We start from the raw sequence: 27,932 nt of genomic DNA, 5'->3' as shown, positions 1-27,932 counted from the left end.
CTGGGCCTCAGCCTCTTTGTTGACCAAGCAAAAAGATTAACTGACTGGGAATTCTAGTCCATAGTTATGCCTCTCAGAGCCCATGAACCCTCTGAAATTGCACGTACAAATTTTGTGCACGTGAGCAATTTTTTCTGGGGAGAATCCACAGCCTTCATTAAACCCTCAAAGGGTCTGTAGCTCAAAAATATTTAAGAATTAAAAAAAAAAAAGAATTACTGAGTTAATGGATTGATAAGTTAGTTACTAGTGTGATCTTAGTCCTGTATTTTGTATGTTTACAAGATTTACTTATTTAGATTTTCATGGATTTATAAGGTGGTTGGTTCACTTGGTTATTTTTCATGTGTTAATTAAATGTTTATGAAATACCTCATGTGACAGGCACTGACGTAACACTAGGGTACAGCAGAGAACAAAATTGACAAAAATTGCTGCCCTCATGGAACTTAAATTTTAGATAAAATTAGATAAAACATAGATAAACAACCTAGGTAAAACATATAGTACATCAATTAGTGATGGTAAGTTCTGTAGAGAAAAGTGAAGAAAGAATTGGAGGATGAGGCATGCTGGGAGTTGGGAAGGTAGTTTGTGATTTAAAATAAGGTGAGCAGGAAAAGCCTCAGCAAGGTGACAACTGGGCAAAGATCTGAAGGAGGTGAGAGGTGAGCCATGGGATACCTGGGGGAAGAGCATTCTAGGTAGAGGGGACTGCAAGAGCCCGAGGTAGGGGCTTGTTTCAACACCAGGAAAGGAGTATACACTAGAAGCCATCTGAGGGTACAGTATACAATCAGTGATGGTCCAGTTTTGGGTTCTTTTTGGTGATCCAGCTATAAACCACCAGTGATGTGACAAATAGAAGGGATGCCAGGTACAGGTAGGGTAAACTGCGTTCCATTCCTGGCTTAAGCCTGTTTCAGAGGCTGGGCTCCATCAGGGACTGTGAGTAATGGAGAGCTCCTCTTTCCTTACAGGCCACAGAGATGCTGGTTCACAACGCCCAGAACCTCATGCAGTCTGTGAAGGAGACTGTTCGAGAAGCAGAAGCAGCTTCAATCAAAATTCGAACAGATGCTGGATTTACACTGCGCTGGGTTAGAAAGACTCCCTGGTACCAGTAGACACCTGGTTGAACCTGGCTAACACAGAAGCCCCTGCTGAACAGAATGAAAATGATCGGAGTCCCAGGAGCCACCCAAGATTACTGGGGGGTTGAAAGCCACATCTTGGCCTGACATAACAGAAAGGAATGGGGCCTCTTCACATTAGAAAACATTTATACTCTTGTCATGGACACTTTGAAATGTGTCTCCGTATAAAGCCTGTATTCTTGAACACGGCTTTACTTGTGCACACTCTGTCCCAATAGGCAGACGGGGTTTCTAGCCCATGGACTTCACATAAGCTCAGAATCCAAGAGTGAACACTAGCCAGACATCCTGTTCTGCCCTTGTTCCCTAAAGGACAGTTCCCTTTCTGCCCCTGTCCCCCATTCTTCCCACCAGGCTCCCAAGACCCAGGGCCCAGGCAAGTCAGTTAAGGAAATCACTGTGCCTCCAAAATTGTTTTGGGCTTTCCATGTTGCTGCTGACCCTGCCTGCCTTCCCTGGCTGTGCTACCTTGGTCCTTTTCAGGAGTGAGCTTCGCTGTTGCAGGGGAAGGTGGCCTCTGGGGAGCCCCAGCATGTGGGGCCTGGATTCACTTCCTGCCCTTCCCCAATTTAATCCTTCTAGTTTCCCACAGTACAAAACCAAATTTCACTTTGTCAGGAGGAAATCACCAAATCATGTGATTCTGTCTTTACCTCGCTCCAGAGCAGTGTCTGTGCTAGGGAAACTTTCCGTCCCATATCCTGCCTCGGCCTGCCAAGGTAGCCATCCCAAGAACACACTGTGTGTCCTGGTGCTCTCTGCCACTGGAGAGGCAGAGTGGCCGGGGCGTGGCCCTGCCCATCCTCCCAGCAGGGCCACTCCCAGGCACTCCACGCTTTGTCACTGCCTGCAGAGATCTATGCTGAGGCCTTATCATTCATTCTTAGCTCTTATTGTTCTTTCTGAGCTGAAATGCTGCATTTAATTTTTAACCAAATCATGTCTCCTGTCCTGGCTTTTGTATTCTTCCCACACCCTTCCTAAGCAAGGTTTTAAAGATATATGTTTGTTCTATAATTTTGAAAGATCGTTTTTATCCTTTTGAAATTCAGTCCTAAGAATTGGTGCTTGTCCCCAGGAGTGTCTAATGGAAAGGCAGTCCTGTCTGAAGGACACTTCCTACCTAAGGGAGGCGGTACTTGCAGACTGGAATTCTGGCACTGCTGGGGATGAATCGATGGGAAATAGTCCTCAGTGATTCCTACCTCCCTCAGCCAACAACAGCCAAGCCCCTTGCATCCTACCTTCCCTCCTAAGTACAGTTGTTAAGAGAGTAATGGGTATAATATTTAATTATCACCATAGTAAGTTTCCTATTAGCAAAGTGAGAGAAGGCAATTTTTCCTTTCTTGTACTTATCACTGCTGTCTAAGCATTCCCCAGCACATGAAACTATATTTCTTCCCAAAGCCAGAACTGGATGAGTAAAGGAGTAAGAACCCTTGCCTGAATGTCCTCCCCACCTCCAGTGTGTGTTAGACCCTAACATCAAATGTGTAAAACTTGTCTTAAGTTGGTACTGTACACTCAGGCTTCCTCTGTTTCCTTTTAACTGATGATTATTTTCAAGGCCCTCAGCATCCTTGTATAGTTGCTTACCTGATATAAATGCAATATTAATGCCTTTAAAGTATGAATCTATGCCAAAGATCACCTTTTGTTTTACTAAAGACTACTTACAGGAAATAAGAAAAATCATGTTTGCTCTCCAAGTTCCTCCAGTGTTTTGAGACACTGGTTTACACTTTATACCAATGTGCTTTTCTCTAATATCAGTGCTCAAGACACAGTGAAGCAAATTAAAAAAAAAAAAAAAAAATCCCTGAATGCTGATTAGACATCACCACTAAAAAACTACATTTATAAGCTAGGATTTGTTATATGCAAATATTTTCTGCCTCTTCTGTTTAAAACAATAAAGTGCATTTATATAAATAATGCTTTAAATGATGGGTGTTATTTCAGCAAGAGCTTTTAGATCAGGTTTCTCCTTTGTTTTGAAGCATAGCCAGTGAAGCTAATCCTCAAAATGTGGGAACTAAAGATTTTTATTTAATCCAAATATTGTACTGGAAGAAGTAGAAACCAGCGGTAATGTATTTACTTAACAAGATCTTTGTAATAAAGGACAACATTGGGGATGATAAACTAGAAGGAGCAGAAGTGACAAAAGGTTAGCAGTAAGAGGAAAGCAGTCAGATGATACAGATCATCCCCTGGTTGAAGCAGTCCATCTTAGAAGATTCTGGCTGTATGTGGAGGCCATCACTATCCCCTAAGCTAAAGCTATTACATGTGCAGGAATATTGCAGGTCTACAGTTAATATTCTAAAGCCCAATACAGAACAACAGGGTTGTCAGGGATCCACCAGAGTTATGAGGCAGAGCTAGCTTTTGGGCACATATTCCTCTTCTTGCCTGAGGAAGCTCTAAGAGTAGGAACAGGTTCTTGAAGCAGAGCTGGGACATCAGTATTTTTGCCTTATTTTCCAGATCTGAAAGTGGTAAATATCACTAAAGGGGGATAGTACTGACTACATTTATCACTGCTTTAACTTAGAAAAGTTGCTGACTAGGGAGGCAGATTCCAGCTGTCTGAGTTAAAGGGAACTGTCCAGAGGTACTGAATTAGCTCAGCAATATCTGAAAACAGTATTCATGGTCTCATTTTTTCTATTCACCATATGTTCACTGGTGCTGCCTTCCTGCTGCATTATAGTTTTTCTCAAGTCAGATGACTCTAAGGACACCAGGACCAGTATTTTCCAAGGTTCTTCTATAGCAGCACTTAAGGAATGAACCCATCACATGAACTCCCTTTGAATAAACTGATGGTGACTCCTTTATGCAGAAAATGAGCTTTTGGGTTATACTCCTTTAAGAATTTAGAAAATGAGGCTATTCTGGAATTATCTGGAATTCTGTGCTTGAAAAATATTTCAATACTACTAAGAATTCATGGATCTTTGTTGTTAGTAGGTGGTGGTAGGGAGAGTAGCTTTGATCACTTATTGTTCAGTCTGTGGCTAAAAGGGTGATGGTTAGAGAAAGTATATAAGGCTGAGGTCAAGAGAGGAGCACTTGGAAGTGCTCTGCAGCAACCCTCACACCTTGTGTGATGATGCAGAGTAAAATGTGACCATGTTCAGCCTGCCCTAACACTGAGGCATGCCCAGCTGAGAATGCTCAATTAACAGTCAAGCTAAAAAATCAACTTGTTGCTTTCATCTTTTTATTGACAGTGTAGCCAGAGCTAGAGAAAGGACTTACTGGATTCAATCAAATTAATAAATACAATAATTTAATTGTAAAAGGAAACAGTCTACTTGGAAGTTTTAGCAGAAATTGCTAGAAGCAAGGGACTCTTGGCATACAATCTGCTTGTATATGAGAAGATAGCACAGAAAGAAAATTAGTCCATATATGGATGACTGAGATTAGGGATTCTGCAGAAAGAGAAGTAAATGTATTGATTGCTCTTTTGAGGTATGAACTTTGAAGAGGAAGACATTAAAATGAAAAGCAATTGAACTGGGTATCCAATCTTAGGCAAAGGGAATAAATATTTGGCAACATCTTAATTTTAGCTGCCAAGCTGATATTGGTTACCCTAGAAATTACTAAGTTGCAAAAAGTAACCTTTCCTATTAGATGAAAGGCAGGCTGGGTGCCCTAGGCAGGCAAAGGTAAGAATGCTGCTGTACAGTGGGCTCCCTGTACCAGCACCAACCACTAGCCCTGACAGCAGAATGGGATGAGTGTAAGGGCTACGGTTAGCATGATAACGGTAAGGGATAAGTTGACAATGAAAAGAATGGAGTCACAAAGAGAAAGCTAATAGCAAGAACAAGCACTTACATCTTAACTTTCTCCATTCTTCATGTCTAATGAAGCAAAATAACTGGGCAAGGACTTCTAAGTCAATCAAGTTAAATGATAACTGTGGACTGACTTGCCAACCATGAAGATCAATACAGGTTTATCAATGCTACTGAGGATTTTGTTTCTGCCTCATTATAGTGTACTTTCATGTACTTTGTCAGTACAGTAGAGACATTTAAGTACTCCAGTGACAGTTACAACAATAGTTTCAGGAAGGAATCTACTGACTTTTCATATTGTGAAAAGATTAGGGAATTGGGAAGCACAAAATATGAAAAGGGAGTTCCCCTGAAGACAAGGAGTGTAGGCAAGTTGAAACCCTTAAGAACAACAACAAAAAGAAAAGATTAAAAAAAAAAAAAAAGATTGACAACAGTGAGGCAGGCACATTTTCTTCCTTTAGCTGAACTAGGGCATGAGGCCTTCAGGCTAACTGGTTTTAAGTGGTGTTGGATAAGCTTTATAAAACATGAAGATGGCAAAGGTTCACTTAAGTTTCTCTTTTACTACATTAATTTGCTTAAAATCTCAAATGCTTGTGCTTGCAATAACTTCCTAAAAGCAGAAGTAGTGTTCCCTTTTATTACCTTAAAGCATTCACCCCTTTGATACAAATCATTTTTACTGTGCTAACAGCTGAACCAAGTGGCACAAAACTGAGATGGTACTTACTGCAGCAAGGTCCCTATAAATCAAAATCTGAGCTTTACATAAAAATCTTATTTATAAAAAATACAATATCAAGTACAGTGAGAATGGAGCATGGAGCAGCAGTGCTCCCTGCCAGGGCCATGTGAAGTGGCTTTTGCTACAGTGCTTGCTTAATGGCATAAGTGAAAAGCTGAATAAGGCAAACACTTGAAGAGGCAGTTTTCTGTAAACTTCTTGGGGTGGGAGGAATTTTTCCTGTGTTGGGACAGAAGATTTGGGATGGCTAAGATCAAGTGTGACATTTGGCTGCACTTGATACATCAATTACAGACTAAGATAGCTCCTACTGAGACCAGCTCACTTGTTTTAGGAGAGAGGTTATCACTGTAGACTTTTGCCTTGACTGTTAAAATATGCAGCCTCCAGCTGGTGTCTCCCTATGGAGGAAATCACCTCTAAAATCTTCCTAAGTGACAAGATACAAATAAGCTAAGTCATTCAGAAGTTTCCTTAGCTTAAAGCTCCTTAAGAACCCTACATTGATTACTAAGCAACTCTGTTAGCGGTGTGTGGCTCGACACAAATGCTTTAACTAGAATATGTATTCCCATCCAATTGGTACCTAATGGTAATAAACTGTAATGACACTTGGAAAACAAACATATCTTGAGGAATTCTGGCCTCTTCTCATGTCCTCACTTGGAACTTTCCAGCTTTCGTGACATATTTGACTCCTTTAAATGGCTTATATTTCTCCCCATACATGTCCAAGCGGTTTACTTTTAAGCCTGTGTCAAAAAGAATAGGTAAGGAAAGGAATAAATTACTATCCTGGTAACACCAACCAATACAATATTTGCTTAGCAAATAGAGTTTACTACACAGTAAATCTGACATTAACCAGTGTCCTTGTCACCATTTGGAAGCAATGTTCCTTCTACCATTCACAGATTATAGCACTATGGAAGTATGGTTTTAGTTCAGATTCCCATGTGGACAAGCAGTGTCTTTTAGGATAATTCTACTTTCTGTGAGTATGAATGGCTCCTTTCTTTGTGCTTGAATGAGGGTAGGGGTGAAGGGAAGCTGTGTGAAATAACGTGCTCTCCAAAATCACTGTACCCATAGCACAGAGTAAAAGGCATGCTGGAGCTGTTGCTCTTTGTAGAGACGGAATGTCAGTTACCCTTCTAAGATCCTAGTAGCTGACCTCAGCAAAACTCAATTACCCTTAAACACAAGTCAAATTTCTCCTTACCTGAAATGGCAAGCTGCTGGATCTTGAACTGTATGTTGAGGCTTGGATTCTCTTCTGGCTTAGGTGCTCCAGATTGTAAATTTACCAGTCCTTTAAGACTGGGGAGCTTTTGTGGAGTGATTTTTCCCACATCCCACGTTAGTACCTTAAAAAGACATAAAAAGCAAAAACATTCTGAACTATTTATTAAAGACATATGTTCAAAGACACCATAAACTTCTGTACAAAATAAAGCACAGCGTCTTGGAAACAGACCTGGGATTTCCACTGAGTTTTATCACTAATTAGTTCTGTGACTCTGAATGAAGAGTGAGGGCAGAGAACCAATGTTTGTTAAGCATCTACTTTTGGATATAGCACTGTGCTTAGCACTATTCATATGCTGTCTCATAGAAGCCTGTAATGTGAATTTTGTCTTCTTTTAACAAAGAGGAAACTAAAGCTCTGAGGTCAAATGACTTGCTCAAGGTCACACGGCTAGTTAGAGGCAAGGCTGGGATTTGAACCTACAGCTCTCTGGTATCAAATGTTCTTTCCACTATACCACCTTTACTGTTTATCTCTGGGCCTAAGTTTATTTTTCCGTAAAATAAGAAGATGGGCCTAAATTGGTGTTTTTAAACTTTTAGTGATGGAACCCTTTGTTCAAATGAAATCTTTAGTGAGGAAGCTCAGTAACAGATGAGAAAGTGAAGCTATTATGTTTGAAGCTGGGGTGAAGGGCCAGGGATCTGGAGCTCCCCCTTCACTTCTCAGCCATGTGTGGTCTCTGGGGAGATTCTTCAAATCCTCAGGATTGGATTAGATGATCTTTAACATTCAATGATTTTACTAAAAAAAAAACCAAAACCCCTTTTCATTTACCAGGTAGCTCAATGACTCTACTGAGGAAAAGAATCACTTTTTACCCAAGCAGGAAGCAGAGAGAAAAATCATCTTTTACAATTCCTCTGAAATCCTTCTGCTAGAGGCAAATATATGTAGGGGGAGAAGGCAGCTTTCCTAGCCAACATCCTCTGTGGAAGAGTATGAAACAATGCTTTTAAATGAGAAAGGAAGAGAAAGGTCTTAATCAATTTCTACAGAAAATTTAACAATTAATAGATTATAATATCTATTAACAATTAATAGATCATTATATCCACATAATGCTTTTCTCTTTTTAAAAAGTTTTTTACCAGATAGCCTTAGGTTCAAATCCCAACCTTGCCTCTAACTAGCTGTGTGACTTTGAGCAAGTCACTTGACCTCAGAGCTTTAGTTTCCTTGTTTGTTAAAGGAAGACAAAATTTATATCACAGGCTTCTATGAGACATCTTCCTCATTGAAGAGTGAGTGAATCTCTGGATTATCAATGGATAAGTAAAGGCAGACTCTGAAGGAAGAAAGAATGAGTCTCACTTTTCTGTTCGTCAACTCAGCAGCAGATGCAGGATTCCCTCTTCAGGCAGTGGCAGAAGCACAGCACAGTATGCATTCTAGGTTTTGTTAGGAACTTTAATTTTAACCAAGACATTAGACCCTTCCCTCTGTCCCCCCACATCCCCAAAGCACAAAATAAAGATTGCAGAAACACTTGCTCACTCTTGATTTTAGGTGGCTGTACCTTGGTAACTGGATCAAATGTATAGCTGCCTTGTGTTGGTGTCAGGTTCATATTCAACACAACCTTTGGCATGTGAACTGTCACTGTGATTCCTTCAATAGTTTTCCCCATATTTTGCTTTGGTCCAATTGTAATATCAAATCTACCACAAGAACTGTTCTCCTTAAAACTGATGCTATGTTTCACATATACTGGTATTGCCACTAGACTAAAAAGAGAAAGAAAGACACAACCACAAAAACATACAATTAATAGTGTGAGTTCCAGAGGTGGCCTGAAAACCTCAGTCCAGAGTATCCTATACCCCCAGAACCACAGATTGAGTATGTGTACCAGGGCAGGTTGAGTATAGCACAGTGTTCTGGAACCACTCTGCTAGGAATTATACAATTTCTGAGCAGTAAGTATACAAATCAAGATAGAAATCTGAAGCTTAATTATAGTATAAACAATTGGGGCAAATAGCCCTAGTTTAAAGAAATGAATTAAGATCCCATAGAAAGATAATTTAAAATTATACAAACTAAATAAATCAGTTTCTATGTGGTAAGGGCCAAGAAACAATTCCTCTGCTTTTAAGTCCTGTTCTGATGTTACCAAAATACTCTGATATTTTCAAGGGACAAACCAGCTACAACCCATGATGCTAAATCATTTAAATCATTCATTTAAACTTCAGTGCAGAGAAGAGTGACTTCAAGCCAGTTAGTTGAAGAATGTCCTAGAGAGCTACAGGTAAGTCTGTCTCCTTCTATCAGCCATGACGTCCACAGACCACAGTAAAATTATGGCATGGGTTCACAGTTTCGCCCAGGTTATGCATGGTCCAAAATGCTTGCTCTCACGTATATATTCTTACTACAGTCTAATTTACTACTACTCTATACTCTTAAGATTCAAAGTATACTGATTATGTTAGACACACATTTTCACCAGTTCTTCCTGGGTCTCCTGGTGAGCAATGGCTAAAGGGAGCAATGATGAATTCAAGTACCCAACTTGTCAGAATGAAACAGGGAAAAGTGAGTTCTATGCAGTACACTGATATATGACAGGAGATTCTGACTGATGCATCAACATACTTTTGTGAGCTGACACGATATGATATAAGTCGGAAGTTTCCATCTGGAGGAATAAATGACAAAACTCTTTCAGATTCCCAACGCTTGAACCGGATGCAGGGGTGGAAGCTGACATCATCTAGAAGCCTTGGGTTCTGCCAGGGAAACAGAAGACAACCATATTTATAAAGTATAATGGGGCTTCCCTGGTGGCGCAGTGGTTGAGAATCTGCCTGCCAATGCGGGGGACACGGGTTCGAGCCCTGGTCTGGGAAGATCCCACATGCCGCGGAGCAACTAGGCCCGTGAGCCATAGCTACTGAGCCTGCGCGTCTGGAGCTTGTGCTCCGCAACAAGAGAGGTCGCGACAGTGAGAGGCCCGCGCACCGTGATGAAGAGTGGCCCCCACTCGCCGCAACTAGAGAAAGCCCTCGCACAGAAACCGAACTCGCACAGAAGACCCAACACAGCCAAAAATAAATATTTTTTTTAAAAAATAAATAAATAAAGTATAATGAATATTGCAACTCTAATTCAGATATTGTGAGAAATTAATATGCTTCATCAAGATAGAGAAGTCATGTAAGAGTTTATTATGATCACATCAACACAACTTTACAGTTTCACAATGCTTTAAAGTCTGCAAATATTTTATATACATTATTTTATTTGAATTTCAATAACTATGAGGTAGAAAATGTGAGTGGTATCATTTCCATTTCATAGATGAAAAAACTGAGGTTCAAAGAGCTCAGGGTCAGGACAAGTTAGAGGCAGAGGTAGCATCAGAGCTCAGTTCTCTTTACGGTTCTTAGTAGTGTATCATGCTGTATCTAAAATGATGCAAAAGATCAATGCCCTTTCATATCAACAAAGCATGTAATAATTCAGGAAAAGCAGCACCGCACATTTGCAGACGCCAGCCAGCCATTTAAGCTACTTCTAGCATACTCAGAGGCAAAGACCCCTCCTCAGCCTTTCCATAAAGGCAATGCTCATCATGTAAGCTACTGTCTTTGGAAGCTGTGTTAGGAATATTTCTTAGATAATCCTTTGCAATCTAAAACAAACATGTCTCAGTATTTATCATTTCATTTAGTACTTCACATGTATTAGGCTTGCAAGGAGCTACAAAACAGGAGAACAAAACTTACCATGAAAGAAAGGGAAAGGTCAGGCATTCCAGATAGCTTAATGCAAGCATCAATTACCCCCTGAATTTCTGCAAAGACTGTAGATCCTAAAGAAAGAAATAAAGGTGATAACATCATTGGAATCTGCATCTTTACTAGAGCTATCACTGTATCTGAAGTAATGGAGATATCTCCTGGGTGTCAGACATAGTGAAGCTTTGCACATCTATGAAAAGGTTAGTGGACAGAGGACCCATTACACTAGTTCAGATAGCTTCTTTACTGAGTGCCATGGCCTGTACCTATCTCTGGTTAGAATATGACAATTCTAAGGAAAATCAAATCTGTCCCTATCTTTATAGTGTCAACCTTGTAAGACTGCTGGATGTGAAGTTAAAATACTTTTTTTCCAGTGATTTTTAAAATTAAAAAAAAATTTTATTCAATTTTTAAAGGTTACTTTTCATTTACAGTTATTACATTAACTGTAAATTAAACAGTTAAAACATTGGCTATATTCCGTGTTGTGCAATACATTCTTGAGCTTCTCTTACACCCAATAGTTTGTGTCTCCCATTCTCCCACCCCACCCCACAATGGTAACCACTAATTTGTTCTCTATATCTGTGAGTCTGCTTCTTTTTTGTTAAATTCAATAGTTTGTTGTATTTTTTAAGATTCCACATATAAGTGATATCATACAGTATTTGTCTTTCTTTATCTGGCTTATTTCACTTAGCATAATGACCTCCAAGTCCATCCATATTGCTGCAAATAGCAAAATTTCATTCTTTTTTATGGGTGAGTAGTATTCCACTGTGTATACATCTTTATCCATTTATCTGTTGATGAACACTTAGGTTGCTTCCATATCTTGGCAATTGTAAATAATGCTATGAACACTGGGGTGCATGTATCTTTTCAAATTAGTGTTTTTGTTTTCAAAATTAAAATATTTTAATGACCTTTTTTTTTTTTTTTAGAATCCATATATATGTGTTAGCATACAGTATTTGTTTTTCTCTTTCTGACTTACTTCACTCTGTATGACAGACTCTAGGTCCATCCACCTCACTACAAATAGGTCAATTTCGTTCCTTTTTATGGCTGAGTAATATTCCATTGTATATATGTGCCACATCTTCTTTATCCATTCATTTGTTGATGGACACTTAGGTTGCTTCCATGTCCTGGCTATTGTAAACAGAGCTGCAATGAACATTATGGTACCATGACTCTTTTTGAATTATGGTTTTCTCAGGGTATATGCCTAGTAGTGGGATTGCTGGGTCATATGGTAGTTCTATTTTTAGTTTTTTAAGGAACCTCCATACTGTTCTCCATAGTGGCTGTATCAATTTACATTCCCACCAACAGTGTATGAGGGTTCCCTTTTCTCCACACCCTCTCCAGCATTTATTGTTTGTAATGGCTCCTATTTCTTAAAAGTTAACAGGAAGCTTAGTCCATTTCATTAGAAACTTGGCTAATGTTATTTAAAATATTTTAACAATAAATCAAAGTTAAAATATTTTAAATAAAATTAGACAAGTTTCTAATGAAATGGACTAAGCTAGCTGTTAACTTTTAAGAAATAGGGGCCATTATTCTTTAATAGTACAGCTATTATTCCATACAATGGAATTTTATAATAAAAAGGGCACTCACTGTAGAGATAGTGTCTATAATTCACAGTAACTCATATTCACACACCAACTAGCTGTGTGACCTTGAACAGATTACTTAACTCTTCTAAGCCTCAGTTTCCCCATGTATAAAATGTGAGGGTTGGACTAGATGTTTTTAATAAAACATTATGATTCTAATACAGTACTGTTCTTTAGTCTGGGGTCTTTACTAGAAGGACTGCACATAAAGTGGTAGCAAAAAATATGGTGCATAGTAGATATACAATAAATATTAAACTGAATGGCAAGATGGAAATGAATATAGGGTAATAATTGGCTTAAAGTAAGGTGGCATGAGATCTGATTTACAAAGGTTTGGCATTTCTCAAGTAGAGGTTATGAAAATAATATGTAACCTCTGGACAAAATAAACAGATTTGAAAATGAATGCCTTTCCACTGAAATGCATACTGCCAAGGGATTTCGGTTTTCTATTCAGCTTATGTCAGCTGAACTGTTTTTTCCCTGATAATATGCACACAATTACCTGATTTATCTATAATTGCATCTATTTCTTCAACGACATCAAAATAGGCTTCATTGTTTGTGTACTTTACCCCTGCTCGGCGCCATGGGATGTTGGACAGCTGCCCAGTGGGGAGTGTGTCCCCAACATTACTACTGCCTAGAAACCAGAAAAACAGAAAGCAAAGCTAACACATAAGATGCTCATGAGAAAAGCTCTTAACAGAAAAAAAACTCAAGTACTTTAGCTGCTTCTTTAGTGTTTGGGTTTTTCTCCACTGAAGTTGTGGATGGTTTACAGAATTGTCAGAGACATATCCATACCAATGTGATCAAATTTCTAGAAGACAGAAATAGGCCATGTGCTCCTGTGTCTATCTGCCAAACCAGGTTAAATTCATTTACTTATCTTTTGCTTCCTGTGTGTTAACAGTAACCTAACCTAATTCCAGTGGCTCAACGACAGAATCTCATCCTGCTACCACTGATGAAAAAACAGGCTGGTTGTTTCAAAACCCTCTGCTGATAAAATGTCTGCACTGAGAATACAGAGTGATAAGTAGGCCATTTGGTATTCAGCTTAAATTATACATGAGATGCCGCCAAGCAGAGTTAACTGGCTGAAGAACATACTCTGGCCGTTTCCCATTTTAAGGTCAGCACACCCATATGGCACACCCACATGCAATATGGCTAATGTTCAAAATCTGGCTAATTTCCTGGTAAACTGACATATGTCTGAAAATAAGTCTGGTTGTCCAAAACATACACCCTTGAGCTGTGACATATTTAACATTCTGGTTAATTTACTTTTCCAACTCAAAAGTAGTACATGCTTAACAATAACAACAACATGTGAAAAGTTCAGAAAAGTAGCTAAAAAAAAATCTATCTTCCTATCACCGAAATACAACTACCATTAACGTTTTGGTACATTTCTTTAAACATTTCCCTCAGAACAGGTTGCATTTATTATTTTTTTCTATTTTGATAATTTTGCTTTTTTCAGATTTCACTTTAAAATATACATTTGGCCCTTGGGACTTCCCTGGCGGCGCAGTAGTTAAGAATCCGCCTGCCAATGCAGGGGACGCGGGTTCGATCCCTGGTCTGGGAAGATCCCACATGCCTCGGAACAACTAAGCCCGTGCGCCACAACTACTGAAGCCTGCGTGCCACAACTAATGAAGCCTGTGTGCCTAGAGCCCGTGCTCCGCAACAAGAGAAGCCACCGCAATGAGAGCCTGCTTGCCGCAACTAGAGAAAGCCCACGTGCAGCAACGAAGACCCAACGCAGCCTAAATAAATAAATAAAATAAATAAAAATTTATTAAAAATAATAAAAATACAGTTGACCTTTGAACAACGCAGGGTTTAGGGGTGCTGATCCCTGTGCAGTTGAAAATCCATGTATAATTTTACAGTTGGTGTTCTGTACACATGGTTCTGCATCAACAGATTCAACCAACTGTGGATTGTGTAGTACTATAATATGTATTTATTGAAAAAAATCTGACTTTAAGTGGACTTGGGCAGTTCAAACCCGTGTTTGATTGTAGTTGCAGTCAAAGTACGCATACAACTTTGTAGTGTAATTATGGTTGGTGTTCCTGTCTCCAACCCTGTTGCCTTCCAGAATTTTCTAAAAACACTGCTTTAATCTTCCTGTTCAAAAACTTTAAACGTTTCCCCACTGGCTTTATGATTAAAGCTAAATATTTAGACTAGCATTCTAGGACTTCCTCAACTTAACTTTTTAATTTTATCTCACTACTCAACTGAAAAACAGCTCTGCTTCTATTAAACAGGTTAATACAATTCAAGATTTTTCACTGTGTTTTTTCTCATACAGTTCCATCTATGAAGAATGTTCTTATTCCTCCCTCTCTTCCTAAATTCTATTGATTCTCCAGGACCCCGTCCTAGGGCTACCCACTACAGTTCAGGAGAGATTACTTTATCCACTGAACCACTCTCTTGATCTTTATAATGTATTGCCTTAACAATCCATGTTATGGGACTTCCCTGGTGGTCCAGTGGTTAAGACTCAGCGCTCCCAGTTCAGGGGGCCCGAGCTCGATCCCTGGTCAGGGAATTAGACCCTGCATGCATGCTGCAACTAAGAGTTCGCATGCAGCAACTAAGAAACCCACATGCAGCAACTAAGAAGCCTGCACACTGCAACTAAGATCCCACATGCCGCAACTAAAGATCCCATGTGCTGCAACTAAGATCCGGAGCAGCTAAACAAATAAAAATAAAATAAATAAATATTAAAAAAATCAATTTTTAAAAATTTTATATTTCACTAATTTTTTTCTGACTATAAAATACATGTTCATTTTGGAAATCAGAAAGTATAATGCAAGAATAAAGATAATATGTAGTTCCTTAGCTGGAGATGGTATTATAAACTTTAGAACATTTTTTGTGGGAATATTTATGTATAATTAAGAGTAACTTTTTATGGTTGTGTGCTTTTTTTTTTTTTTTCTTTTTTGGCCATGCTGCACAGCTTGTGCAATCTTAGTTCCCCGACCAGGGACTGAACCCGGGCTCCAGCAGTGAAAGCAAGAAGTCCTAACCACTGGACTGCCAGGGAATTCCCTGTTTGTTTGTTTTTTTTCCATTTAATATTACACCATGTGTACCCTCCAGTGTCACTACACCATCTATAAAGTATGGAATTGCTTTTCAAAATCTTATACTGTTACTTATATGTTTTAATTTTTTTTTCCAGTTTCTCATCCAGAGTTTATGTTTTAGGAGCAAAGACACCCCATCTTATCTTTCCTTAAATTTCTCCTGACACTCAGTCTTGCCCAGAGGATGAATAAAGGAATGATCACTTTCTTATAGGCCTCTCTTACCCCATTTTTTAGGTCAGTGCACTTGGAAAGGGGTTTGCAATGGTGGACAGTATAGCTGAAGTGGCATATAACATTTCACAGAAATCTTTCTCTAGAAGACTTTGATACTTTCAAAAGTATATCATCCTCTGGATGTACCTAATTTCTAGCTATACTCAAGAATTAAACCAAAATTAGAAGTTTGTAACACAAATACAAGGCCCACAATGCATGAAATCTCACAAATAGACTAATTTTCTCTTTTTAATATATCTTCTATATGTACAAAATAAAGACTTGGAGGAGATGGCATGTACTCTGTGGTGCAGTCTTAAATTTTCTACACTCTAGTAATTGTGGGGTATGCAGCATAATGCCAGTTTTATAATGCTATTTTTTTTAAAATTAATTAATTAATTAATTAATTAATTTATGGCTGTGTTGGGTCTTCGTTTCTGTGCGAGGGCTTTCTCTAGTTGTGGCAAGCGGGGGCCACTCTTCATCATGATGCGCGGGCCTCTATCGCGGCCTCTCTTGTTGTGGAGCACGGGCTCCAGATGCGCAGGCTCGGTAATTGTGGCTCATGGGCCCAGCTGCTCAGCGGCATGTGGGATCTTCCCAGACCAGGGCCCGAACCCGTGTCCCCTGCATTGGCAGGCAGATTCTCAACCACTGCGCCACCAGGGAAGCCCTATAATGCTATTTTTTAATTTTATTTTTTTCCCAGCTTTACTGAGATATAATTGACATATAACATTGTATTAGTTTAAGGTACACAACATAATGATTTGATATATGTATATATTACAAAATGATTACCACAATAGTTAACAGCCGTCACTACATTGGCTTCTTTATGATTAACTGGGATAATTTATTCAGTCTTACTAGTTAGTGTTAAACAATAGTAATAATATTTTTGTAGTCTTGTAGCAAAATAACAGAAGAGTAATAGCCAAAAGTTCTGTATCATTTAAGATATAGTCTCTTTTCATGAAAAGAAATATACATCCATTTTAACATTATCACTAACTATAATTCTGGCCAAAATGGACTACCTTAATAATCTGCCAGATCATAAGCAAAAATGAATTGTTTATGAAGTTTTAATGGCTCAGTTCCTAACAGAGTGTGTTTCACCTTACCTGTAATAGAGTTGACGACAGAACGCAGAATTGTTGGTGGTTTAATCAATTCTTTCAAAATGTTAGATTCAGTAGCCAGTGGAAATCCATTGTCTAACATTTCTTCCAAGAGCTCATATACTATGACCACATTATCCTTAATTGCAGCCTCCGAACACTCACCAAAGTAGTCCTAACAAAAGGTACATAACATTGCACAATGGAAGACATGAAGACAGGCTTGCTAAATACTTTTTGTTCTAAAGGGTAAGCTTACAGTAGCGTAATTCATTGTTTAAGATGTTGAAAATATGTAAAACAGAGGGAAAAAAACCTCCATAGTTCTATATACTATTTCTCAATATTTCCTTATTTTTAAATTGAATTGAATTCCTATTACATATTATGCCAGAAAGTACACTGAAATGTTAAAACAGAATGTGAACTATAAACTTCATTCCCCGATTAGGTACTCCAAAAAACAAAGATCAGTTTAAAATTATTGGTATATTCAGCAAGACAAGAAAGAAATAAAGTGTAAGTATTGGAAGATTTCATAACCAGTAAAAATCGTGGTACTATTCAGAGAAATGTATGTGGAGGGCACTATTATTTCCTGATGACATAATTTATAATACATAAAAAAAATACAGCTTCCATGACCATGAGATTGTTTTGTTCTTCTAAAACAGTAACTGGAGCACCATGTGTACTACTGTATGCCCTACTAAAAAGGTTTATGTTTATGAACTTATGCTTAGTTGAAAAGAAGAGGGAGAGAGAGACAGAGAAACAGACTATACATCAAAAACTGGGTATTTAAAGAATATAATCATAATATAACTTGGATAATTCAAATTCAAAATATCTGATGAATAACCAACCTGAAAAGTATCAGCAACTCGATGTAGGAACTCAATTACAAAGAGAGGTGGCACTTCAGTCTGTATGACAGAGACAAAGAAGAGCTTATCCCGGTAGATACTGATGAGGTAGTGGTGAGGTGTTGAAATAACAGGTGGTACATTTTCAACATCAGCTGCTTTCTCTTGAGCTTCAAAGAAATAATCACAGACAGACTGGCTCACAACACTCTTCCAGTGCTTCTCTAGAAATATGTCACCGGAACAGTTTATGAGAAATAGACTGTGGATCATTTTCTGGGGGAGGAAAAAAGTTTAAATTTAGTATATATCAAAAAAGTATCCTTGTATTATCTGGACACCAAAACCAGACAAAGGCAATACAAGAAACTACAGACCAATATCAGTTAAGACTATAGGTGTAAAAATCCTCAACAAAATACTAGCAAACTGAATCCAGCAACATATAAAAAAAGATTATAACCCTGACCAAGTGGGATTTATTCAAGAATGCAAGGTTCGTTCAACATATGAAAATCAATCAACACAATATACAATATTCATAAAATAAAAAACAAAAAATATAATCATTTCAAAAGGCGCAGAAAAATCATTTGACAAAATCCAACAACCTTTTGTAATTAAAAACATTTAAACTAGGAATTGAAAGAAACTTCCTCAACCTGGTAAAGAGCATCTATGAAAATCCCATAGCTAGGGACGTCCCTGGTGGCGCAGTGGTTAAGAATCTGCCTGCCAATGCAGGGGACACGGGTTCGAGCCCTGGTCCGGGAAGATCCCACATGCTGCGGAGCAACTAAGCCTGTGCGCCACAACTACTGATCCTGCGCTCTAGAGCCAGTGTGCCAAAACTACTGAGCCCGTGTGCCACAACTACTGAGCCTGCACTCTAGAACCCATGCTCCGCAACAAGAGAAGCCACCGCAATGAGAAGCCCACGCTCTGCAACGAAGAGTAGCCCCCACTCTCTGCAACTAGAGGAAGCCCGCGCACAGCAACGAAGACCCAGTGCAGCCAAAAACAAACAAATAAATAAATAAATTAATTAAAAAAAAAAAAGAAAAGAAAATCCCATAGCTAACATTTAATACTTAAAGACCAAAAGCTTTCCACTTAACATAAAGAACAAACAATGATGTCATTTTCACCACTTCTATTCAATGTGGTATTGGAGGTTCTAGCCAGGGCAATTAAGCAAGAAAATGAAACAGAAGGCTTCCAAATTGGAAAGGAAGAAGCAAAACGATCTCTATTTCCAGATGATATTATCTTGCATGTAGAAAATTCTAAGAATTACACATACACATGCACACACTAATTACTAGAGCAATAAATGAGTTAAGCAAGGTTGCAAAATATAAAATTAATATAAAATATCAAGTATTTCTACACATTAGCAATGAATAATCTGAAAATGAAATTGAGAAAGCAATTCAAAAGCATCAAAAAGATCAAAATATTTAGGAAAAAATTTAACAAAAGAAGTGTAAGACCTGTACATTGAATATTATAGAACATCACTGAAAGAAATTTAAAAGACCTAAAAAAATGGGAAGACCTTTCATGCTTACGGATTGGAAGACTTAATACTGTTAAGATGACATGACTCCCCAAATTGATCTACAGATTCAATGCAATCCCTATTAGTATACCAGCTGCCTTTTTTTAATGGAAACTGAGAGGCTGATCCTGAAATTCATATGGAGATGAAAGAGACCAAGAATAACCAAAACAATCCTGAAAAAGAAGAACAAACTTGGAGGACTCACACTTCCTGATTTCAAAACTTGATGTAAGGTACAGTGAGGTGCTGGCACAAAGAGAGTCATACAGATCAATGGAATAGAATTGAAAGTTCTTAAAATAACCCTTACGTATACGGTCAACTGATTTTTGACAAGAGTGCTAAGACCATTCAGTGGGGGAGAGGATAGTCTTTTCAACAAATGGTGCTGGGACAACTGGATTTCCACATGCATAATAAAGAAGTTGGACTGCTATCTCATACCATATACAAAACTTAATACAAAATGTATCAAAGACCTAAATATAAGAGCTACAACAATAAAACTCTTAGAAAAAATATATGCATAAATCTTCATGACCCTGGATTAGAAAGTGTTTTTAAGATATGACATCAAAAGCACAAGGAACAAAAGAAAAAAACAGATAACGCAGACTTACATCAGAATTAAAACCTCTGTGCTTCAAAAGGCATTATCAAGAAAGTAAAAAGACAACCTTCAGAATGAGAAAATAATTGCAAACCATACATCTTACAAGGGACTACTATCCAGAATATATAAAGAACTCTTACAACTCAATAATAAAAAGACAAATAACCCAATAAAAAATGTGCAAAGAATTTGAAAAGACGTTTCTCCAAGGAAGATATACAAACAAGTGGCTGATACGCACTAGAGAAGATGCTCACTATCTTTTCAAAATATGAACTAAAATCACAATGAGATAACATTTCATATTCTCTAGGCTAGATATAATCAAATCAAAAGGCAGACAATAACAAGTGTAGACAAGTTTGTGAAGAAACTGGAACCCTCATACATTGCTGGTAGGAATGTAAAACAGTGCAGCTGTGCGGAAAGCAGTTTTGAGTTCTTCAGAAAGTTAAAGACTGAGTTACCAAATGACCCAACAATTCTACTCCTAGATATACACCCAAGAGAACTGGAAACATATGTCCATACAAAAACTTGTACACGAATGTTCTTAGCAACATTATTTATAATAGTCAAAAAGTGGAAACAATCCAAATGTCTATCAACTGATGAATGGATTCATCAACTGATGAATGGATTCATCAACCAATGAATGGATAAATAATAAATATCCAAAATGAAATGTTATTCAGCCATAAAAAGAAATGAAGTACCAGTACATGCTACAACAGGATGAACCTTTAAAACATTATGCTAAGTGAAAGAAACCAGATACAAAAGATCACATATTGTATGATTCCATTTGTATGAAATGTCTAGGATTCAGGCAAATGCACAGAGACAGAAAGTAGATTAGTGGTTGCTAGGGGCTGGGTAGAGGGGGAAGAATGGGGAGTTACTGGTTTTTGTATTTCTTTTTGAGGTGATAAAAATCTTCTGGAATTAGAGGGACTTCCCTGGTGGTGCAGTGGTTAAGAATCTGCCTGCCAATGCAGGGGACACGGGTTCGATCGAGCCCTGTTCTGGGAGGATCCCACATGCTGCGGGGCAGCTAAGCCCGTGAGCCACAACTACTGAGCCTGTGATCTAGGGCCCACGAGCCACAACTACTGAAGCCCATGTGCCTAGAGCCTGTGTTCCACAACAAGAGAAGCCACTGCAATGAGAAGCCCATGTACTGCAACGAAAAGTAGTCCCCGCTTGCTGCAACTAGAGAAAGCCCATGTGCAGCAACGAAGACCCAACACAGCCAAAAATAAATAAATAAAATAAATTTATAAAAAAATAAAAATAAAAAATCTTCTGGAATTAGAGATTTGTGAATATACTGAAAACTACTAAACTTCACATTTTTAGAAAACTGCAGTTTAGTAGTTTTCAGTCTAAAAAATGCTTAGTTTTAATATAATTATTTTTTCAATTAATAAAAAGTATTCTTTAATACTCTGTAACACACAAATCCACTCCCAGGTGGATTAACAGAAATGTGTACAAATGTGCACAAAAAAACATGTATAAAAACATACTGTAATAGTGAAAACTATTATTATTTATTAATAGTACAATGGGAAAATAAACTAGTGTGTTATTAAAGGGAAATACACAGCAATGAAAATGAATAAACTATTGCTACATGAAACAAATATGGACGAATCTTACAAACACAATATTGAACAAAGCCAGACACAAAAGGATACATACAATATGATTCTATTTATATGAAGTTCTAGAACAGACAAAGCTAATCTATAGTTTGAGAAATCAAATGGTTTCTTCTAGGAAGGAGAGTGGGGGTGATGACTGAGACAGGAACAGGGTTGGTCTCCTAAGGTGCCAGTAATGTTTTATTTCTTGATCTAGATGATGGTTACAAGTTGCATTCATTTTGTGATAATTCATTGGGCTTTATGTTATGGCTTGTATACTTTTCTGAGTGTTAGTTATGCTTCAAATAAAAAGTTTATTGTCCTTGTAATATGGGAGACAGTGGACAAATATCTAATTACCTTAACTTGGTCCTTTCTTTTATATAGATAACATCAGTATCAGGTGTTTAGTGGTCCATTCATTCAAAATTACAGTAGTGAATGATAAATGTAGCCTAAGGAGAAAGAATATAAAATCTATGAATATAATAATTTCTATGTATGAAGATAAATTCCAAAGAGGAAAGGAAGAGTTTCCAGAATGAATTCATTCAATTCTATTGACACAGAAAACAATGACATCAACCTGACCAGTTCTTCTTATAGGAAGTCATTTACTTAATGAAAGCAGTTGACATTTAAAGACTATTTGGTGATGATTTCCTCTTCCCATTTGGTGAATGTTCAATAGTTATTAAGTAAATAATACTAATTACTAAGATGTGCTTTAGCAATTATTGTATTAATAAAGTATGGATGCTGTTAATATTGATAGTTTAGGGTTCCAGTTTATTAGAAAAAGAAAATGTTTCTTTGTTCAAAGGCATCTTTATTTAGCCAAGTAATCAACCTGAGGTGGCAGCAATAAACGCTGATACCTCAGGCTTTGGACCTACTAAATTTTTCCGGATTAATATCTGGAACCTCCTAAATCTTTCCACTTTATCTAGTCAGATGCTTTGTTTAATAGGTTTGCTTTGTGTCAGTTTCTATTTGCGTGTTAAAATACTGCCACTGGAATACAGAGAACCTACTGACTTTTAACCTCTGTTCTCTGATACACTTTAAAAAAATAGAACAGGAGTACCCAGCAATAAGATCTGCAACTAAATTTGCATTATGATGCCTTTTGTGGAATAAAATTTTCATCTGAAATATAAAGTACGATTTAAAGTGGAACATTGGCATCAACTCAATGAGACCCATATTTGAGCACTTCAGGTGAGCCCCCTATGGAATACAGCATCCTTCACAATAATTAATTTTCAGCTTCATTCAAAGTTTTATTCATTAAAGATAAATGAATTAATAATATCTAAAATTGAGTACTTACTGTGGGCCAGACACTATCCTAGGCACTTTTCTTATATTATCTTATTTAATCCTCACAACTCAATGCTATAATACTGTTCTTATCCCCATTTTACAGATAAGACAATGAAGTCTTGGAAATGATAAGTCAATTATCTAAGATGATACAATAAGTATCAGAGCTAGGATTCAAACCCAGATCTAGTTGAATCTTGAGCTCCTGTTCTTACCTGCCTCTTAGAAACTAATTATCAGGAACACACTCTATTGCATCAGTGTCCAGTACAATTTACTGCAATAATGGACATGTCCTCTATCTGTGCTGTCCGATACAGCAGCCACTAGTCACATGTGAGAACCTGAAATGTGGCTAATGCAACTGAGGTACTGAAGTTTTAATTTTAATTAATTTAAATTTAAATAACTACACGGAGCTGGCTGTTATCATATTGGACTGGGCAGCAAATGTGTTGTTTGAGCTTATAATTTAAGAGGAAGAGTTGAAGGATATGCCTCTTGTTTAGTTAGAAGCCAAAATGTATTCTAATAAATTATTTAGACCAGAAATTATATTTAAGAGAGCTGATATAGGTTATCTTCTTAAACTATTCATCCTAAAGAAAGTGTAGTTCACATGGATCTGTGGTACTCCATTGCCACAATATACCCTAAAAAAGCTGCTTATTCTTGAAGCAAGTGACTTTGTAGTTTCTTTATTAGAGCGGCCAGATTCCTACTCATCCTCTTAAGCTGGTGAAAAATTCTTTCCAGGAAAAGTTTCCACCAAAGTTGTTTTCATTGGCAGTAGTTTAGGTCTCAGAAGAATAGAGCAAGTTAAACTGCCATCTGGATTTATTGCTGTTGTCCTCAGTGCTGAGATGAAAGCACAGCACTTGCAGCTTTCAACAGTGCTTAGCTTCAAAACCCATCTTAACCTTCTATTATAGGAAGAAAGCTTATTTCTTCTATCCATATTAAGACCAAGGGCTAATGCAAAAAACAAATACCACATGCAGCAGTGTAAATTTGCTTGTTTCTTTAGCTACTTACCCTTTGAGTAGCTGCAGTTCTTTCTTTCATTATTTTAGTAAACTTTCTGGGAAAGCTACCACCACAACTATCTTTTTGTTCCTAGTGACTTCTGAGTCAGAAAACAGAATTCTCCAAGCTTATTTTAAAGCCACTTAAGAAACTGTGTTCAGAGGCAGTTCCATCAGAGCTTTGACTGCAGCTTAAATACTTCATAAACCCTCTTTACTGAACGTTGAACACACTCACCCTGATGATTCACAAGCAGTGCAATTACAATAGTCAAAATATCCTTGGAAGAGAGTGTCTAAAAAAGAAAATGTATTCCTTCTGTATATAACAGAATGGAGGCATAGAAGGGCCTGTATCTAAGGTGAGAGAATGAAACCAGAATATAATCTAGCTATTCTGATTTTTAACCAATATTTTGCCCCTGTTCATTCAACAGTTTTGAATGTTTTATATATTAAGCAATGGGGATACAAGGTGAACAAAATAAGAGTCCCTGAACTCACAGCATTTAGAGTTCAGCAAAGAAGGCAAACAATTTAATACAGTAAGATGATAGGGGAAATACAGTGTGCTATAAAAATCCACAAGGCTTCAAGGTGAGAAAGAACGTAAGACAAAGAAATCCAGTACAAATTTAGCAACTTCAGAAGGAGGATGGAAGTGATGAGATGAGAATGGAGAAGAAGATAAGCAGAGATGGGTTCACTTTATTCTCAGTGCAATGTAAAATCATTTTTTATGGTTTTATGCAGGGGATTCATGCAACCCAATTTACAGTTTTAAGATCGCACTGTGGAAACTGGATAATTGGGCAACTGAATATTGTGACACTAGTTGAGAGATGAGTTATGTGGTGGTCTAGACTAGAGTGTTGATAATAGGGATGAGTAAAACGAAAAGATAAGAGAAACATTTAGGGTTGAGAAAAGTTTGGGGGGTGGGGAACAGGCAGTGGAGATGAGAGGGAAAACGAGGGATTCAGCCCTGGTCCTAAATAATCTGACCCAATTCTGGATATATTTGACCCCAATGGATATATTCAAAAGACCATTGTATATATAGGTCTGGTGCTTCAGAGAGAAGCCAAACTGGAGATAGATTTGTGAGTACTGTAATCATGATTTTTTATTAATGCAAAATATAACTATAAGGAGACTAAAACTACAAAGAGAGAATGTGTATAGTAGAAGAGAACCTATGGAAGGAACTTCAAAATCTGAGTAGCATGTGGGTCAAGGAAGTGGACCTGGAAAAAGACTGAGAAGACGTGGCTGAAGAGGGATAAGAAAAAAAAAAGGGGGGGGTAGTTTACTAACCAGAGTATGTTAGTGTGTTTCCAGAAAAAAGAAGTGGTAAACATTTTAAATGGCACAAAGAGGTCAAGCTACAAGGAAAACTGAAAATGTCTGTTATTTTACAGTGTTTCTCAACTTTCATTATTGCATCCTAAGGTGTCTTTTCAGACTCCCCTTCACTCACACCCCTCCTCCATAAAATTTTAATACCACAGAATATTTCTGTACACCTCTTTATGTACCATAAGTAGCTATGCTTTATACATAAAAGTATGATTTTTTTTTTTTTTTGGCCTCAAAGGAAGCAAATTTTCAGCCTGATGAGAACGTACAATTTAACACATAGAGGCCATTTGATGATCTTAGTAAGGGCAGTTTCAGTGGTAGCTCAGTGGAATGGTGGAAACAAGATATACTGCAGTGGGCTGAGAAATAAATAGCAAGAAGCTGGAAAAACAGAGATGAGAGTAGATGATCCATTCAAGAACTATAGCTATGAAGGAGAGAAAAAGACAAGAAAATAAATGAAGTAGTTCATAAAGTTAAGAAAGAATATTTTTAAATGCTGAAGGAAAAATGTGAGTAGAAGGGGAAAGGCTGATGAATTAGAGAGAGGAAATAACTTAACCAAAGAAAAAAAAAAGACCCTGAGAAGGTAGGAGAGGATGGCACTGGGAAACTTGGTGAAAGGATTTGCCTTCCCTAAGGAGAAGGGACACTTTTTCCTCTTTAAACAGAAGGGTAGCAGATTTGTATATCTGGTTGCAAGAAGATGATGGCTTCTATTTTCTCTGTGTAATAGGAGAGAAAGTCATTTGTTGAGAGAGAGTGAATTCCTTTTCTCTACAAATACCATTCGTTATGTGTGAATTGAAATATTATTGAGCTACTTAAAAATATCTAGTCTGCAGGGAACTCCAATAGCCTATTATGTTGACTGTTTAAAAACATTGTAAAATCCTAAGATTCAGTAAGAAAAGCTAACCTTATTGCCAAGAGAGCATTCCTACTAAAGGTATGTTAAGATTCAGGTAATTTTTCATTCATTTCAATCCTCCACTTTTCCTATGGTCTCAAATGAAAGTGTCCTCCGTTCTTCCTAACACTAATTTTTCCACTTGTAATTTTGATCCCATATCCTTTTCTCTCTTCCCAAGTCTTATCTCCTGTTTCTTGAATGTTTACTCTTATACATTAGTTACTTGCTTTCTGCTCTCACACAGAACAAACAAACCCCAAACCTTTTAGGGACCTTGCCAACCATCTTTCACTTCATGCTCCAAACGAAGAAGCATTAATCTACACTTGCAGTCTCTCCTCTCAACTGACTCTATTAAAGCAGTTCTCTCAAATGACCCAATGACTTCCTAATCATCAAATCCAACGACCTATTCTCAGACTTCAACTTCCTCGTTTGATCCTTGCAGCATTTCATGTCACTGATAAGTTTCCCCAAAACAAAACAAATACTTCTTACCAAATTATACGGAACTTCACCTGTCTTGGTTCTCCCCTGGAAAGTTTCTTTCTGGCTTACTTATAAGGATTTTTTTTTTTTAAAATAAACTTTTCTTTCATCTTCACCTAAACTACTGTTTCAAACTCGATATATTCCAAGCTCCACAAAATTCCTCCTTCTCATGTGAGGACTCCTAATTTTATACAGGTATCAAGTTCTTAATCAAGCTTCAGCTTCGGGTTCAATCCAAATCCACCAAATCCAACCAAGCACATCGTTTATCACTTTTCCATACTCACTGTCACCTCCTCAGTTTAGAATCCTATCAACTCGTTTCTGAAGAACTGCAACACTGTCCTCACCGCATTACCGCAGGCTCATCCAGGCGCCACCCTCTAACGGGACGTCCGCTCAGAACAGTTAAGGATTTTGTCCTCCACAGTAGAAGCCTGGGGGTGAGGTCCGAGTCGTCGGTACTTCAGCTCTCCGTGGGTGACAAGACCTTTTTCCCGCGTCAGAGCACGGTGAGGGACCCCAATGAGCCTGAACCTCTTGAGCCTGAGGGCCTGAAAACACTGGGCTGCAGGTGCACCGTTCCCTTCCGGCCCAGCTGGCAAGAAAGACCGGAAGGCCAGGAGGGAGGCGCGGCCCCGGTCCACAGCACCGGAGACGCTCCCGCACCCCAGACAGCAGTCCAGAGCCCGAGCTATTCAGCCTACGTCCCAGTTTTCGTGATGCCCCCCCACCCTGTCCGCAGACCCCCAGCCCTCCACACTCACCCCGACTCCTGGGCCAGTCAGTGATTCGACGCGGGGTCCTCTCCGGACGGAGGCCGAGGCAGCTGAGATCGTGAGGACCCCGCAGTTGGGATGCCGGATAGATTGCCTGACTAACAGCTTCAAAGTAACCAACAGTATTGGAAAGAGTAAATGAGTGAGAAGACGTTGAATGAGGAGAAAGACGTCTTTTGAATTTTAGGATATAATCTTCTAGATCATCCAGAGTCTAGATGAATGGGAGCTTTCACATCTTCTGGACTTAGGCGCTCATCCGCAGCCTAAACCAGTCAGGGTGTCCCTACAGTCGGGAGGGCGGGGTTAGGAAGAGCTGTGTACTAGCCAATGGGTGAGGCCGAGAGGTAGAGCCAAATGGCTGTGGCTGAGAGAGGCACGAACTGGGAGGAGCCTAGAGGGGCGGGGTTTCGAGACAAGGAGGAGGTGATGCGAGAGGGGGCGGGGCCTT

At 38.3% G+C, this 27,932-nt stretch overlaps 2 protein-coding genes across 10 annotated transcripts in view; one reads left to right on the top strand and one right to left on the bottom strand.

The window, feature by feature from the left end:
• VCL (vinculin) overlaps window positions 1-3,056 on the top strand; it is a 97,406-nt gene extending 94,350 nt beyond the window's left edge. For all 4 annotated transcript variants that reach the window (XM_036828857.1, XM_036828859.1, XM_036828860.1 and 1 more), the window contains one exon: window positions 981-3,056. In XM_036828857.1, coding sequence (XP_036684752.1) covers window positions 981-1,127 — 147 coding nt within the window. In that variant the 3' untranslated portion in view covers window positions 1,128-3,056. The remainder of the gene's footprint in view (window positions 1-980) is intronic.
• On the bottom strand, window positions 2,749-27,768 carry AP3M1 (adaptor related protein complex 3 subunit mu 1). Of its 6 annotated transcripts, none has more exons than XM_036828863.1 (10): window positions 27,470-27,768; window positions 21,945-22,039; window positions 17,759-18,034; window positions 16,896-17,067; window positions 12,924-13,061; window positions 10,770-10,855; window positions 9,637-9,770; window positions 8,555-8,762; window positions 6,949-7,093; window positions 2,749-6,478 (listed from the first exon to the last, which is right to left on the bottom strand). In XM_036828863.1, the coding sequence occupies exons 3-10, from the start codon at window positions 18,029-18,031 to the stop codon at window positions 6,378-6,380; spliced, it is 1,257 nt and encodes a 418-aa protein (XP_036684758.1). In that variant the 5' UTR covers window positions 18,032-18,034; window positions 21,945-22,039; window positions 27,470-27,768; the 3' UTR covers window positions 2,749-6,377. The 6 variants fall into 6 exon arrangements, with proteins under 6 accessions (XP_036684758.1, XP_036684759.1, XP_036684760.1 ...); XM_036828864.1 differs by lacking the exon at window positions 27,470-27,768 and adding an exon at window positions 26,990-27,400; XM_036828865.1 differs by lacking the exon at window positions 27,470-27,768 and adding an exon at window positions 27,053-27,400.
• Window positions 27,769-27,932: the final 164 nt, after the last annotated feature.

The sequence above is a fragment of the Balaenoptera musculus genome, chromosome 16, assembly GCF_009873245.2.
Source record: "Balaenoptera musculus isolate JJ_BM4_2016_0621 chromosome 16, mBalMus1.pri.v3, whole genome shotgun sequence".
Lineage (NCBI taxonomy): Eukaryota > Metazoa > Chordata > Mammalia > Artiodactyla > Balaenopteridae > Balaenoptera > Balaenoptera musculus.
This window is presented reverse-complemented; position numbering and strand designations above follow the sequence as displayed.